Here is a 16175-nt window from a genome sequence, read left to right as displayed (position 1 = left end):
CAACCAATTGCTTTTGAGGTATCTGACTCTGTGAGCAGGGTCTTGTCTGTGAACATGATCGCTTAAGGGGCGGGGGGGTCATGCTCTCTCTTGGGATGAGGAGACGGGGTCAAGTGGCAGAAAGCAGCTTGCAGTTGGTCCCCATCCACCTTAGGAAAATGGAAGCTGGGTCAGCAGTGGATCTGTAGCACATCTACCTTGTTTTGTATTAGTGAGTCTGTTTCCCAATCGCACCCCTTTATATATATTTATGGACTCTTGTATCACAGGGACTCTACTGAGATCTACCTCAGGCCTGATAAGTAAAATTTAAATAATTTAATGAACAGTAAATTAAGGAAATAAAAATCCAGGAGCAGATGCATTGAAGAGTAAGTATAGGTTACTACTATCAACCATTTCACTCTTGCCCCAAGAAAGAATCCCTCAGCCTAAAAATCTTCCCAGGAGGAAAAGTAAGAATACAGTTAGTGAAAAATGAAATGAAGAAAATATAAAATAAAACACATGCAATCTGGATGTGGTAGCACATGCTTGCACTCCCAGCACCTGGAAGGTAAAGGCAGGAAGCTAAAGAGTTCAGGGCCATCTTGGGTATATAGCAAGTTCAAGGCCAGATTATATTACATAAGCAAGACCTTATCTCCAAAAAAAGAAAAACAAATTATACAATATTATTTAGTCTTATTTAAAAACAAAAAGAAAGAAAGAAAGGAAAGAAAGAAAGAAAGAAAGAAAGAAAGAAAGAAAGAAAGAAAGAAAACGAATGAACCAAGGCTGGAAGGATGGCTCAATGATTAAGAGCACTGGCTGCTCTTCTGGAGGACCCATGTTCAATTCCCAGCTCCCACACAGCAGCTCACAACTGTCTGTAACTCCAGTCCCAGGGGATACAATGCCCTCTTCTCACCCCCACAGGCACCAGGCACACACATGATGCACATATATACACACAAGCAAACACTCACATACAAAATAAATAAATCTTAAACAACAAAAAGAACCCTTTCTGACATCCCTCTCCTGGGTTTAGCTCATTAAACATAGACCTCACCCTACACCAAGAAAATAGAATATTGTTAAGATATCAGTTTCTGCTCAAATTGACTTATAGACTCAATGTAATCACAAACAAACCCCCAGTAAGTTAGCTTTGGGATATTGATAAACTAATTCTAAAGTTTATATGGACAGGCAAGAAATCTAGAACAGCCCACAGAACATTGGAGAAGGGCAGAGAGCTGGTACTATCCAACTCAAGACTTAACACAAAGTCACAACAGTCTAGACACTGTAGTATTTGCAAAGGAAGAAGCAGACAGATGAGTGGGGCACAACAGAAATCCTGGAAATAACCCACACAAATACAGCCAACTATCTCCAACATAGAAACAGAGATAATCCAACAGAGAAGGGAAACCCTTGCCACACATAGTGATGGATTAACTGCATATCACGCTAACTAGACCTTACAAGTTCCATAAAAATAACTCAAAATGGGTCACCTAAAGAAAAACTGAAAGACATAAAACTTCCAAAAAACAGGAGCAAATCTAGATGACTGTAGAGTTCTTTTTTTTTTTTTTTTTTTTTTGTTTTTTGTTTTTTGTTTTTTCGAGACAGGGTTTCTCTGTGTAGCTTTGCGCCTTTCCTGGAACTCACTTGGTAGCCCAGGCTGGCCTCGAACTCACAGCGATCCACCTGGCTCTGCCTCCCGAGTGCTGGGATTAAAGGCGTGCGCCACCACCGCCCGGCCGACTGTAGAGTTCTTAAATATAAAACCTAACATGTAACTCGAGAGGAAAATAAGAGGTAAGATAAGCTTCACTGAAATTAAAATCTTCTGCTCTGTGTAAGACACTGTCAATGAGATGAAAAAGCAAGGCAGAGACTGGGAAGATATAATTGTAAACACTTACCTAATCGAGCATTTGTATTCAAAATACATGGAAAACTCCAAAATGCAACAAAAACTGAAGAGTGAGCATGAGGTATAAAAACACCTCAGCAAACACACTGGTTGTTTTTTGTCAACTTGACACAACCTAGACACATCTGGGAAGAGGGATCGTAACTGAGAAAATGCCTCCATCAGGTTGTTCGTAGGCAAGTCTGTGGTGCATTTTCTTGATTGGTGACTGATGCTAGTGGGCCCAGCTCACTACCAGGTGGACCACATCTGGGCAGGTGGTGCCAGGAGGTGTAAGAAAGCCGACTGAGTAAGCCATGAGGAGAAAGTCAATAAGCTGAATTTCTCCATAGCCTCTGCTTCAGTTCTGCCTCCAGGTTCCTGCCTCGGCTTCCCTCAATGAACTGCATAATTGGGATATGTAAGCCAAATAAACCCTTTCTACTCAAGTGGCTTTTGGTCATGGTGTTTTATCACAGCAACAGAAACCCTAACTAAGACCAAAGAACTTAGACAGATGCCAAGTGAACAGATAAAAAGAGACTCAATATCCTGCCTTCAGGGAACTATAAATTCAAAGCTTACTGGCTTGTCCTGGAATCCTAGCACTTGGGAAGTATAGGCAGGAGGATCAGAAGGTCAAGACCAGACTGAGTTACACTGAAAACCAAAGAAAAACAGAAAGAAGTCAGATATCACTATGTAGACAAGCACTAAAATGGCTCAAGTTCCAAATGCCCTCAACTTCAACTGCTGATGAAGATGTGAAGCAACAGGAATCCAGGGAAAAGCAAATGGATGCCGACAGTTTAGTAAACAGTTTTTTTTGAAGCTAAAAGTACTCTTACCAGAGAACTCAAACATTATGTATCTGAGCATTTCCTCAGAGTAAAAGCCATATCCACACAAAAACACAAGGACATAAATTTTTAACAATTTGATTCATAATTGCCCCAAACTGGGAACCACCAATATGTTCCTCATCAGTGAGCAGATAAACAAACTGTGATCTATACAGGCAATGAAATAATTTCTAGTGACAAAAAGAAATGAGGTAACAAGCCATCAAAAGTTATAGAAGATGTCTGTGCATGACATACACTCTACATGGAAGGAACTTAACCACATATTGCTACAGGAAATTCTGCATACAGTATGATTCCAATTACATGGCATTTTAGAAAAGACAGGACTATGGAATCAGAAATCAGTGCGTGCCAAAAAGTTTCAGATTCGTGTCAAATGGTACAGGAGAGGAATGAAAAGGTACAATATAGAGAATGTTTTAGGATAGTGAATATATTCTGTATGATGCCATCATGGTGGATGACTAGGCAAAACCCAGTTGAACTATACAACATGGACAGTGATGTGTCAGGAAACCTGTGGACTTTGGGTGACAATAACACATTAATGCTGATTCATCAACTGTAACAAGTATATCCCATGACTCTACTCTCAATAGGCAGGACTTGTGTGTGTGTGTGTGTGTGTGTGTGTGTGTGTGTGTGTGTGTGTATGGGGGGGACTACGATGAGACTATAATGAGAATTCTGAGCTTTCCATTCAAATTTTCTTTATATTTGAAACTGCTCTTAAAAGAATAAAGTCCCTTAGTTTAGATAATTAAATAGAAACAATAACAAAAAGGACAAAATACTCTTATCCCTCCTGCTAATGGGGGGACAGACTCTTGAGATTATAATAAAAGTATGGATCCTCTATCCAGAAGAATGTGCAAAAGCAATACTCACAATGAGGTTCCTAAAGGTCTAACCATCTCTCCATGAATTTCCAATCTCTATTTCAGTACACAAAATATGAACTTTCCATTTTTTGGAATTTTAAGTATTATAACTGACACAAAACATTCACAACCTAAAAATATTGGTTTCTTTTAGCTCTGGATAAAGAATAACTCCTTTAAAGTTTTATTTTTTTTCAAGCTAAATAATACTTTGTGTCATCACCCAACAATTATCAGATTTAGATAAAAAATTTTTAAAGCAACTTTTAAGCTGTTAGTTTTTAAAATTCTGAACTTTTTCCTGGATGTGTTTTTTTTTTTTTTTTTTAAATCACTCCTAAATGACATATAGTTGACTAAATGAATGTCATGGGGAGGTAAAAGATCTTACCTGCAAAACGGGAAAAGTAGCATTGGTGATGCCCATTCTGTACAAATTTAAGAGCATTTCATTTCCACTCCAAATTTTACAAGATGATTCATAGTCCCTTTCTACAAGATGTTCAGAATTTGTTTCTAGCCAACTAGAACAAAAACAAAAAAATTTCTGTCAACCAGTGTCACCCCTAGATGTATTACCTCAACAGAACTGGAAAATTATTACTGTCATATATGGGTCTGTATACATTCCTTGAAGTTGTTAGGACATACGCATGGATTTACACACCTCTAAAATGAACATTTCATACTGTAAAATAAGCATTTACATAAGTATAAGTAATTTTATAAAGAAAGAAACAAGTGTGAGACTTTTTGTGGATTCACAGTGCTTTACTTACATCTAACAACCAGGTATAAGGTGTTCATATCAAATCACATAAAAATAAATGCAAAACAAATATTTATGCTCCATATTAACAACAAAAGACTTACCTGAAAATATATAAATATATTTATTGATATGTACACTCACTTAGTAACTGCTTGAATGCCAATTTTATACCAAAGATCCAAGTAGAAGTTGTTATGATAGTACACAAAATAAGCAAAATCCTTATTTTTGTGAAAATTAAAGTCTACTAAAGGGAGCCAGAAATAAACACATCAACAAATACGTAAGAAAGGAAATATCAAAGATAGAACTCAGTGGTAAAGTGCTTGCTTAGCATCCATCAGGCCATGGGTTCAATTCCCACAGCACCACAGGAGGGAGTAGTGATAAACACAAAAATAAAGTTTATCACAAGTTGGTAGCTACTTTAATCTGAGTGTCTGTGATACTCTCCTAGAAATGATTTTCTAACAACTGAATGCAGAAAAGTGGCCAGTCCCAGGTGGGATAATAATAATAATAATATATATATATATATATATATATATATATAATACACATATATATTTCAAAACAGAAGGAAAAGCTGGTGCAAAGTTAACAAGCTTTGCTCCTTTGAGGGCCTGAAAGAAAACCAGTATGGTCATCACAACGGGCAATAATAGATAATGGTATAAACAACATTATAGAGATAAACTGGAGTGATATTGTCTAGAGCAAGGATAAGAAATGTGGGCTCTATCCAAAGTTTGAAAACAGAGTTTTAAATAAGAAAGTGAGTATTTTAAGAGTTTAAAGGATGATTCCAACTCCCAAGGCAGAATGGATTATAGGAGAAAGAAAAGGGTCATACTAGGAAGCTATCACAATATTCTAGATCACCATAGACACAGAGTGAAAAAAAAAACACATGGATTTGGGACACGCTGTACAACTGGCACCTGTAAGACTTAATGACTAGCTGGTTGATGAAGTGAAGCATGATCGAAGACAATATTTAGATGTTTGATTTGAGGAACTGACAGGCTCTGTTTGGACGTGAAAGACTGAATATGGAGGGTGAGGAGACAGTAGATAGAGGAAACGGAGGAACTTTATTCTGGATTTAAAGTTGAAATATATTGGATATCTTAACAGATATCTATCTATCTATCTATATCTATATCTATCTATATATATATATATATACACACACACTCTTATATATAAAAATAACTGACTATGCAAATCATACTCCAGAGAGAGGTCAGAATTAGAGACATAGATTGAGGCCTCAGCAGTCCTGTAGATAATAGGCAAACCCACAGCTCTCAAAGTGGGTTACAACCCCATATGGAGGTCAAGAAACTGAATATAGAAGTTGTGAAAACTTTGGTAACAAGCAAAGGACCATACAGTGGCCAGAAACTAACTCACAATCAAACACAAAGAATTCAAGGCATGAGAAGGGGAAAAAGATGGCTCAGTGTTGGTGTGCACAAGTATGATGTCCTTAAGCAATTATGGAAGGACACATCTGTAACCCTGGAGCTGGGGTGGCAGAGATACACAAATCCCAGTGGCTAGCCAAATGGATAAGCTCTAAATTCAGTGACATCATCTCAAAAAGTAAGGTGGAAAGTAACCAAGGAAGACAGTCATCAATCATTTACCAAAAACACACACACTTGTAAGTGCACGTACATACATAAACCACACACACACCAAACATAAAAGTAAGGATTAATTAACTAATTAAAATCCAGGTGTTTGTGGCAGCACTTGCCCACACTGCACTGTGACTTTACGGCAGTGCTGGGTAAGAACACACAATGTGCACCTTTGCACTGCTCATGCCTTCATGCAAAGCCATTAACACCACCGTGAAACTTCTCAGAGTCAAGAGCACTACACCTTAAAGACTGTGGCGTTTTTAAAGATTTCAGAAACACAATAGTCCAATTAAGAAAAATAAACGTTGTTAGTATTTTTCTACCTTTATTTCTTAGCATTTAAGTATTTGGATCATATTGTGTTAAATGTTTGATTTTAAAAGTCCCGTTTGAGTTACCACCTTGAGTTTCATGACAAACTGTTCAATGAATTTTGGCTTGGGATTAGAACACAATTTCCATCAGTTTCCAAAATGCTGTTAAATATACTCTGTCATTTGAAGAACTGGAAGGAACTGAGGAACTGGATATCCAGTGTTACATATAAATGTGAAGCGGTGTTCTTGGCACAGATGATTATAAAATCAAACTATAAGTCAACTCTGAAAAACGTTGAAGATGGGCCAGTTGGATGGCTTAGCTGCTGCCACACCCAACGACAAGAGTTCAAGTCCCAGAACCTACATGGTGGAAGGAGAGAACAGACTCCTGAAACCTGTCCTCTGATCTACACATGAGCACACACACATAAAATGTAATAATTTTTAAAAGTTGAAGATGTTCTATGTCTTACATTATCCGATATTTAGCCAAGATTTAATTTTTAATGTAAAAACAAACACAGCCACTTTATTAGCATACAAGTTTGCTTTTGTCTTTACAAATTAGTAAAATCACATGAATACCAAAGAATTGTTTTAAAGTATTTCTTTATGGTTTATTAGACAAAAAAGGGGTCATGAGTGGAAAAACTTTAAGAAGCCCTACTCTAGGCTATATTTCTAGGTTACATAATTGAGCTGAATAGAGAGCTAGAAAAGAAATCAGGCCCTAGGACCAGGTCCTCAGGCATTCCAACATTTAGAAATCAAACAACACTAAGGAAGAATGTAAGAAGAAAACCAGAGACCTCATAGAAGCTAAGGCAAAAATGCTTTTCTGGGATGGAAAGATGGTTAATGGGTAAAGGTGTTTGCTACCAAAGCTGGTGACCTGAGTTCAATCCCTGAAACTCACATGGTGGAGAGAATTGACTCCTACAAGTTGTCCTTTGAGCCTAGTTGTATATACTGCCATGAGTGCACACACAAACACACACATACACATACTAATTACATTTTTAATTAAAAATGAGTGAATGAATAAATAAAGCATTTGCCATGAATGCCTAATGACTTGAGTTTGACCTGCAAAACCCACAGTAAAATGAGAAAACTAACTCCCAAAAGTTGTCCTCTGATTTCCACATATACACTACCGCATGCACACACTTACATGCACACATATACATCAAACACAAGAACACTAATAATAAAGATTTTAAAATGCTTTTCAAGAGGCTGTTCATCAATAATGTCCAACCTTGCTGAGATGTTAAGATAACAGAAAAATAGCCACTGGATTTGGTGGCAGATCACTGGTGTCCTTGACAAGAACAATAACAGGATGGACGATGAATGTAAAATGAAAAAAGAGAATCAACTGTGGACTACAAATTATGTTGTGAAATAAAAAAATGACAAAATTCTACCTGGGAAAAGATACTATGAACAGGGCAAACAAGACTAAGTGCTTGTCACCTGATGATGATCGAGTTCTAGGCCTGGAACTCGTGTAAATACAAAGGGGCAGAACCAACTCTTCAAAGTTATCCCTCTGACCTCCATATGCGTCTCCAATACACATACCACAGAGAAATCAGTATGTAAAATATATATACATATATATGTGTGTATATATATATATATATATATTTGTGTGTGTGTTTGTGTGTGTAGACAGAAGTGGGTAGCGCAGAGATCAAGGACTCTTCAATTCTTACTGTATGCAGAAGGTTGATTCCCCATTATACGATGAGCTTCTATACACCAATGAGAGAATCATAGCAACAAGATCAAGAAAAATGTCAATAAATAATTGATACAAAAGGAACCTTAAGGATGTTTCATTTCTTTCATATTGAGAGAGATGTAAGTGAAAACTACTCTGGGATGTCACTTTTTCATATACCAAGGTCAAACAAAATACACTGTCAAATGGAAAGTCAAATGCAATAAATACTATGTATAGTATGCCATCATTTGGGGAAAAAATGAGAACCAAGAGAGTTTATCTATATTGACTCATATACACACACACAAATGCCCTCCCTGAATAACCTTGTTTAGAAGAACAAGGACTAAACAAATAAGGGGTTGGATGAAAGGTAATTTTTACTAAATATGTGTAGAGTATGTTCAAACAATGTGACTGTACACTTAAATTTTTAAATGTATACAATAAGGAAAACAGAAAATGTCACAATGCATGCAATGAGATGTAGTCAGAAAACTTTTAAGATAACATGATTCTAGAATAAAGTAGGAGAGAGAAATTAATGTAATTTTTAGTAAAATCTGTACTAATTCTATTTTGTAAATTATTGAAATCTCCCCATTAATTAAAACCCACCAAACTAGAATCAGACTTGGAATGGAGGATGATGTCATAAAGAAAGCCAGGAAGCACCGGAGAGTTGGCACAGCAGGTAAGACCACTTGCTGCTTGTGCTGGCTGGTTTTATGTCAACTTGACACAAGCTAGAGTCACGTGAGAGGAGGGAACCCCAATTGAGAAAATGCCTCCATAAGATCAGGCTGCAGGAAATCCTGTAGAGCATTTTCTTAGTGATTGATGGAGGAGGGCCCCGCCCATTGTGGCAGTACCATCCTTGGGCTGGTGGTTCTGGGTTCTATAAGAATGCCGACTGAGCAAGCCATGAGGAGCAAGCCAGTAAGAAGCCCCCTCCCCTATAACCTCTGCATCACCTCCTGTCTCCATGTTTCTGCTGTTTGAGTTCCTGTCCTGGCTTCCTTCAATGATGACTATATTGTGGAAGTGAAGTCAAATCAACCTTTTTCTCCCCAACTTGCTTTTTGGTCATAATATGTCACTACAGCAACAGAAACCCTAACTAGGAGACTATTCTTGCCTGGGTTTGATTCCCAGCACCCACACGGTGGTTCACAACCGTCTATAACTCTAATAATCCCAGGGAATCTAATAACCTCTTCTGACCTAAGCGGGCACTCATGTGGTACACTTACATAATTCATGCAACCAAAACACTCATACACATAAAATAATAAAATAAATCTAAAACAAAAGACTCTGACCCAGAATTTAAATTTCTAAAACTTCCTTTTCTTTCTTTTTAAGATTTTACTTATTTTTATATGCATTGGTATTTTACCCGAATGTATGTCAGTGTGAAAAAAAATGGTGTTACAGATGGTTGTGAGCTGCCATGTGGGTGCTGGGAATTGAACCCCAGTCCTCTGGAAGAGCAGCCAGTGCTCTTAACTGCTGAGCCATCTCTCCAGCCCGAATTTAAAGTTCTTAATTTCTGTTATTTAATTATTCTACTGGATTGAAAATGAGTTCTTGAAATTATTAACTTTTAGAAGTCAATTACTTTCATTAGATTTTTGAATAAGACAGAAAGTATGAGTAACTTTAAAAAGAAAAAAGTGAAACTGGTGAAGAACAACCCGTTTCCCAAATAGCCTGGTTAGTCAAAGTTTACTAACTTACACTTGTGTATGTATATGTATCTGTGTGAATATATGCCACATGTGTGCAGGTGCCCAAGGAAACCAGAAGAAGGTATTAGATCCCTGGAGTTGCAATTACAGGTGATTGTGAGCTGTCAGATGTGGGTGTTGGGCAAGAAGGGCAAACACTCTCAACCACTGAGTCATCTTAGTCCCTAAGTTTACTAACTTGAAAGTACCCTGACATAAAACCTATCCGTAACACAGAAAGACAAACAAATACACTGACAGACAACAATTCTTACTTAATGAGGTTATAGCACACATCTCGTAGGGGCTCATGGCTTTTCTTCCTTACATTACTGTTGACCAAACTATCTAGCTCATCCCGTGCAAACCTAAGCTGAACTTCTGTTACACTGTAGCTTGCTGATTCCCGAGCACACTCTTCAATGTTATGCGCTTCATCTAAAATGATAACTTGCTCCTTCAGCTTTATATCCATCTGTAAGATAAAATAATTTTCTATTAAAACATTTGACAAAATGAATTTAACAGTAACAGGCAAAAGATTTCATTTGAAAATTCATAATGTAGGCCAATATTGCTTGTGCAATTTACATTAAAGAACTGATACCCAAGCCTTAAAACAACTTCAGAAGCACTAATATCTACCAGATACCAGTTCTATGCCATAGAGCTCACCATTTTCACTCTGAGAACACTTGGCAACCAACCTCTCAATGAGCATGTGCCTATCAACTGAGCATGGATGAGGGTACCACTGGCTACACAGGGGGTATACAATTATACAGTAAAGAAGCGTTCAGTACAATTTTAACACTGATTACCAAACACTTGTGTGTGTGTGTGTGTGTGTGTGTGTGTGTGTGTGTTGCTGTGGCTAAGCACAGGGCTTCAGGCTTCCTATGCAAGCCCTCTAACAAATGAGCTGCGTCCCTACCCCTGAGCAGAAAACCTTTAGAAGGGAAACAAGAATGCAGATTCAATGATTCCTAAAAAACTCAACATGAAGTAGCACAGTATATGTCCGTCTCCTTTGTACCTGACCTATGACCCTTTATCTTGAACAATGCTCTTCTCCAGCATGATACTGGTGAGACTACTAATCTGCAGATCAAGTGACATCTTGTTTCTCACAGTAAGGGTAAAATAAAGCTCAGAACCAGGCTCATCAGTTAAAGTATTCCAAAGTTCTGTGGTTAGAAACTGGGTCAGATTTAGGAATGGATATGCCATCCAAGCTGGGCCAAACAGAGTAACTGGAGGGATGCATGCAAGCTCATGTTCTTTCCTCCAGACTAGCTAACTGCTTGTGGTTTTCCTTGGTCCCACAAGAAAAGGACTTCCTAAGAACGAAGACATCATAATGAAGAGAAAGCCCACTATTTCTGTTTAAGCTCTTTTCAAGTTAGGGTTGTGTAACTTGCAATTGAAAATCCTGAGTAGTGAAACAAGGGAATTTTATTAAAGTAACCTCCAATAAATTATTTTGAGAATGTAATAATATGCACAAGTCTGGGAGTGACTGAAAAAGAAATACGGAGGAGAACTAGACTGAGGTTAAAAGGCAGGGGTTCCGAGGAGGAGAGGAGCAAGGCAGAGCATTTCAGCAGGTGTAATCTAAACAGAAACACAGGAATCCCTAGGCAGTTCTAAGGCGTACTCAAGGGTTCCACTCGGGAGTTTTAATAAAGGCTTAAAGGGCAGTTCTATGTCAGACTACTGAGCATCTTGAAGATGGAACTTAAATATAAACTCCACCCAGAGCAAAGGGAGAAATACATTTTCAAGTAGGGGGATGATAGAAGGAAAGTAACATTATGAAGGCTACCTTCATTAACACTGTTGTATCTGATGCCTAATCAAGAGCTAACCAATAAATGGTACAGCAGCAGAGAATAGTGGTACGGTAATAAATAAAATGCCTTATTGAGGCTGGAGAGACGGCTCAGTGGTTAAGGGCACTTGCTGCTCCTCCAGAGGACCCGGGTTCAATTCTCAACACCCACATGAGGGCTCAAAACTGTAACTTCAGTTTATGGGGGATCCAATACCCTCTTTTGGCTTCTGTGGTCACCTTATACATATGCTACATAGGCATACATTCTGGCAAACACTCATACACATGAAATAAAATATATGAAAGTGTAAATGCCTATTACTTTTGAACTTAAAAAGCTGGAGCTGGAGCTATGACTCAGTTGGCATAGCACTCGCCTAGCATGCATGAAGCCCTGGGTTTGACTCCTAGCACCACAAACGCTGGCTATGGTGGCCTGCACCTGAACTCCTGACACTTGGGCAGTAGAGGCAGGAGGATCAGAAGCTCAAGGTCATCCTCAGCTATGTAACATGTTCAAGACTGATCAGGGCTACATGGAACCCTGTCTCAACAACAACAAACCTAGAAAGAAACAAAATGCTAATATGAACTGTACAGTCACACCTAAAGAAAGCAGTAACTGGCTATGCCAAATTGTTTACCCTTTGTCTTTACTATAGCAATTATAATCTCTATAAGAACCAGGCAAATAAATAAAATTTAAAGTTCACTACTGAAAAATTCACAAAGCACAACTTTTATGGTACATATTCTCTCAACATAACCTCTTCAAAACAGTTATTTTTTCCCCCCAGAGAAAAGTTTTTAAATAATTCTTGTCCCTATGAATGAAGAGAACAATGGTTATATAATGGTCTTCAATGGGGACAATTTTACCCCACCGAGGAAATTTGGACATTTGGCAATGTCTAGAGATATCTCTGACAGTGGCAACTGTAAGGGTTCTATTGGCGTCTCAGAGATAGAACCGGGGATGCCACAAAGCATCACAGACAGCCCATCCCAGCCGAGCGACTCAGTCAAGTCTGAGGGACATGCTACAGTTCCATTTCAGTCAGAGCCTTAACTGTTTATGACTTTGGAAATTAAAATAACTGGGTTTAGAAGTCACCTCTTAATTCACTTTAGGACATGTTTTCAATGCTCTGTTTCCATCAATTCAATATAGAGGAAAATATACATAAAACATCTAAAAGCTTTTACATTCATCACTTCTATCTCCTAAGTAGGAAGAGCTCTAATTTCATATGTACTCACACTTTCCCTTATTTGTGCGTCCAAGAGGTAGTTGTAGGGACAAAAGATTATGTCAGCATCATCTATCAGCTCTCGAGCTGTGTAGTAGGGACATGCCTTCAGTTTCCTCCCGAGGCTGACAAGCTCTTCTATGTCCCAGGCTTTGGACATCCCCTGAAGAGACTGCAATGTCTGCTGATTACTAATTTTATGGACACCATGATAAAAATAGCAGGATTTTCCCTGAAAAAAGACAGACATAACTGAAGTATGAGCCAACTTTGGAATAGAATTAATAAAGTAAGATTATCTCAGAACCTTAAAAAGATTACTAGAACCAGAAGCTAACATTTTATAGAGAAAACAAATACTTCTATATGTATAATGGCAAACTTATCTTCCTGCCAAGACATAGGAATGTCACCATGTTACCCATTTGACTTTGAACTCTTGGGCTCAAGTGATCTTCCTGCTTCACCTTCCCAAGTAGCTGGAATTACAGGCGATATTCAAAACCATTTAAAGAAACTGTAGTAGTTGGCGCAGAATGAGAAAGAACTCTCAATACAAAATAAACGAGAAAAACATTCTTCAACTGTTTGATGTACCCGTGCCGTTAGCCATGCCGCATTTCTGGAAGGATGGACAAAGAAACGGTGTCTCTTGTTGCTTTTAGAACAGAATTAGGTGACAGGCCTAGGGAGAAAATTTCTACTGCTCTCTTGTCTCTTTTCAAATTTAAGCCATGTGACAATATTAGAAGTAAGGAAACAAGAAAGGGAGAGGAGAGAAAAAAGGGAAGAAGGGAGGGAGAAGGAAATAAAGAAGGACTATCTTGGGGGGAAAAATTAAAAGGATACTACAAAAAAATTCATAAAACACAAGAGTACCCCCCAAATTCCAAATTATATTATTCAAAACATATACTATTAACATCTTCATGTATCTCCTAGTTCTTCTATACACATGTATAGAAAGTTACATCTCTATAAAACGACCCACCATTAAGATAAAAACAAAGTGCTATCAGGAAAATCTCATTTCACTGTTGCTCATACGTGTACACTGAGTTACTGTGCAGAACCGAACTCGCTTCCTCCACACCAGGCACTTAGACTGTCCTCATGCTCATAAGGCAGGCACTTCAACAGCTGAGCCATCTCTGCAGCCCCATCTTTGCGTATTTTAAAGGTGAAAAAACCAAATCTTGTTTTGATTTGTACCGTTTATAATTTCTGTCCAGGTATAACATTTCTTTGAAGGAATAGCCTTGTGTGTGTGGTACTGGACACTGAGTCTAGGGCCTCACGCACTCAGGGTAACCAATCTACTGAGTCACCATCTCCAGTCCTTGTATGAACATTCAACAGAGGGTCCACAGTAATTCCTGTTTCTTGGCTGCTATCTACTAATGCCTTTGCTATTATGTTACTGCAAGTAAAAAAAAAAAATAAGTATTAATAAAAAATTAAATATTTGATAACTCACTCCAAGTCTGAATATGTCATATATCATATATCAATTTTAACTGTATAAAAGCAGAGGCAAGAGAGATGTCTCAGTGTTAAAAGCACTTACTGCTCTTGCAAAAGACCTGGGTTTGGTTCACAGCACACACATGGCAACTCACAACCACCTTAACTCTAGTTCCAGAGCATGTGATGCCCTCTACTGGCCTCCACACATGTAGTGTGCATGCAGGCTCATGACAATACACATACATTAAAAAAAAAAAAATCCAAGATGCATAAAATTAGCCCAGCATGGTGGCAGTGCCTGTAACCCAAGCACGTGGGAGCCTGAGGCCGGGGGGTAGTAAGTTTAAGGTCTACTGAATTCCATAGCAACATTCACAACTAAAATAACAAGTTAAATAGGCGAATGAATGAGGGGGCCCAAATTACTCAAGGTCAGAGAATCTGAGCTTGCTTTGCCCCGTAGGGCTGAATAATGACATGATTTGACCATGGGCGTGTTTACCAGGTGTTTGGAAGGGTCTACACTTGGCTGTACATTGTGCTTTGATCTTGCAAGGGGGAGATCTTTTGCCTCTCCCCTGAGCATATTATAAAAAGCCTTTTTGAATAAGCTCTGGGCAGTTGGGTATTGACCCAGGCCCTCCTGAAGCTATACTGTGTCTCTGTCTTTCTCCTTATTGTCTAGGTCTATCTTTCTATCTGATATTTCCTCATTCCTCTTTCCTCCAACTAAGAACCTTTTGATAGGTGGAAGCAGGTCGGAGCTGGTCTCCCACAGACTCCCACAAATGAATAGATAAAATATATGAAACTAATAGTCACATTACAAAAACATTTAACAAAAGTTTAAGCCTTGAGTAATAAAAGTGCTAGAGGCTTTGAATAATGGGCAATTTGCCATAACCTCAAAATTCTGATTTTTATCATCAATGTACACTGATAATAAAAATTAGATACATGGCACAGTTTTATAGCAAACAAAACAAAACAAAACACCTGTGGCTAAACTCAATTTCTATAACTAACAGCAGACATGTTAAGTAATTTTTTAAAAGATACACCCTTTTTAAGGCCAGGTACAGTGGTACATGCCTTTAATCTCAGCACTCATGAGGCAGAGGCAGGAGAATCTCTGAGTTTGAGGCGAGCCTGGTCTAAAGAGTAAGCTCCAGGCCAGCCAAGGCTACATAATGAGACCTTGTTTCAAAACAAACCAAATGATACACCCTTTTAAGTGAGCGTGCCCTTTGTTAGGTTCTCTAATGATGTTATAATGAGAAAGATAGTCACCAAATGTGTAAAAGCATGACTAAGTTTGTGTAAAGTGCCCTTGCTTAAAGAATAAATATGCATATATACTCTAGCAAATAATGTTTTTTAAATGTTCTGACAAAATACACCGATAACTGTACAGTGGTTTCTGTGAAGGGTTAGAGGACAGAAGGAGCTGGGTGACAGGACTTGTCATAACTGGGCTAGCTCTGACTCTTCTAGCCATGAACGCGAGTTACTCTGGGTGTTACTTTATTTCTATTCTTTTCCGGGTGAGGGGAGAACAGGCTCTTCTCATGCAGCCTCCTGGCCCTAAATCTGCAATCTTGCATGAGCCTCCCAAGGGCTGGGATTACCAGTGTGCACCACAATACCCAGATACTTTTCTTTAAAAAAAATAAAAAAGGATTATTTATTTTTACGTTATGTGCGAGTGTGTGTTGCCTGCATGTCTGTATGTGGCCACAGAGGGTATTATATCCCCTGGAAC

General features: G+C 38.3%; 1 protein-coding gene across 1 annotated transcript in view; it reads right to left on the bottom strand.

Annotated features, from left to right (window-relative positions):
* Brip1 (BRCA1 interacting helicase 1) overlaps positions 1-16175 on the bottom strand; it is a 145613-nt gene that overhangs the window by 85534 nt on the left and 43904 nt on the right. Inside the window, exons 8-10 of the mRNA XM_052758486.1 lie at positions 12957-13178; positions 10138-10337; positions 4048-4180 (exon numbers count right to left, since the gene is read on the bottom strand). Of these exons, the coding sequence (XP_052614446.1) occupies positions 4048-4180; positions 10138-10337; positions 12957-13178 (555 nt within the window). The remainder of the gene's footprint in view (positions 1-4047; positions 4181-10137; positions 10338-12956; positions 13179-16175) is intronic.

This window comes from Peromyscus californicus, unplaced genomic scaffold (genome assembly GCF_007827085.1).
Source record: "Peromyscus californicus insignis strain IS unplaced genomic scaffold, ASM782708v3 Scaffold_3__1_contigs__length_106647218, whole genome shotgun sequence".
Taxonomy (NCBI): Eukaryota; Metazoa; Chordata; class Mammalia; order Rodentia; family Cricetidae; genus Peromyscus; species Peromyscus californicus.
Note: the sequence above shows the minus strand (reverse complement) of the source record. Positions and strands in the feature narration are given on the sequence as shown.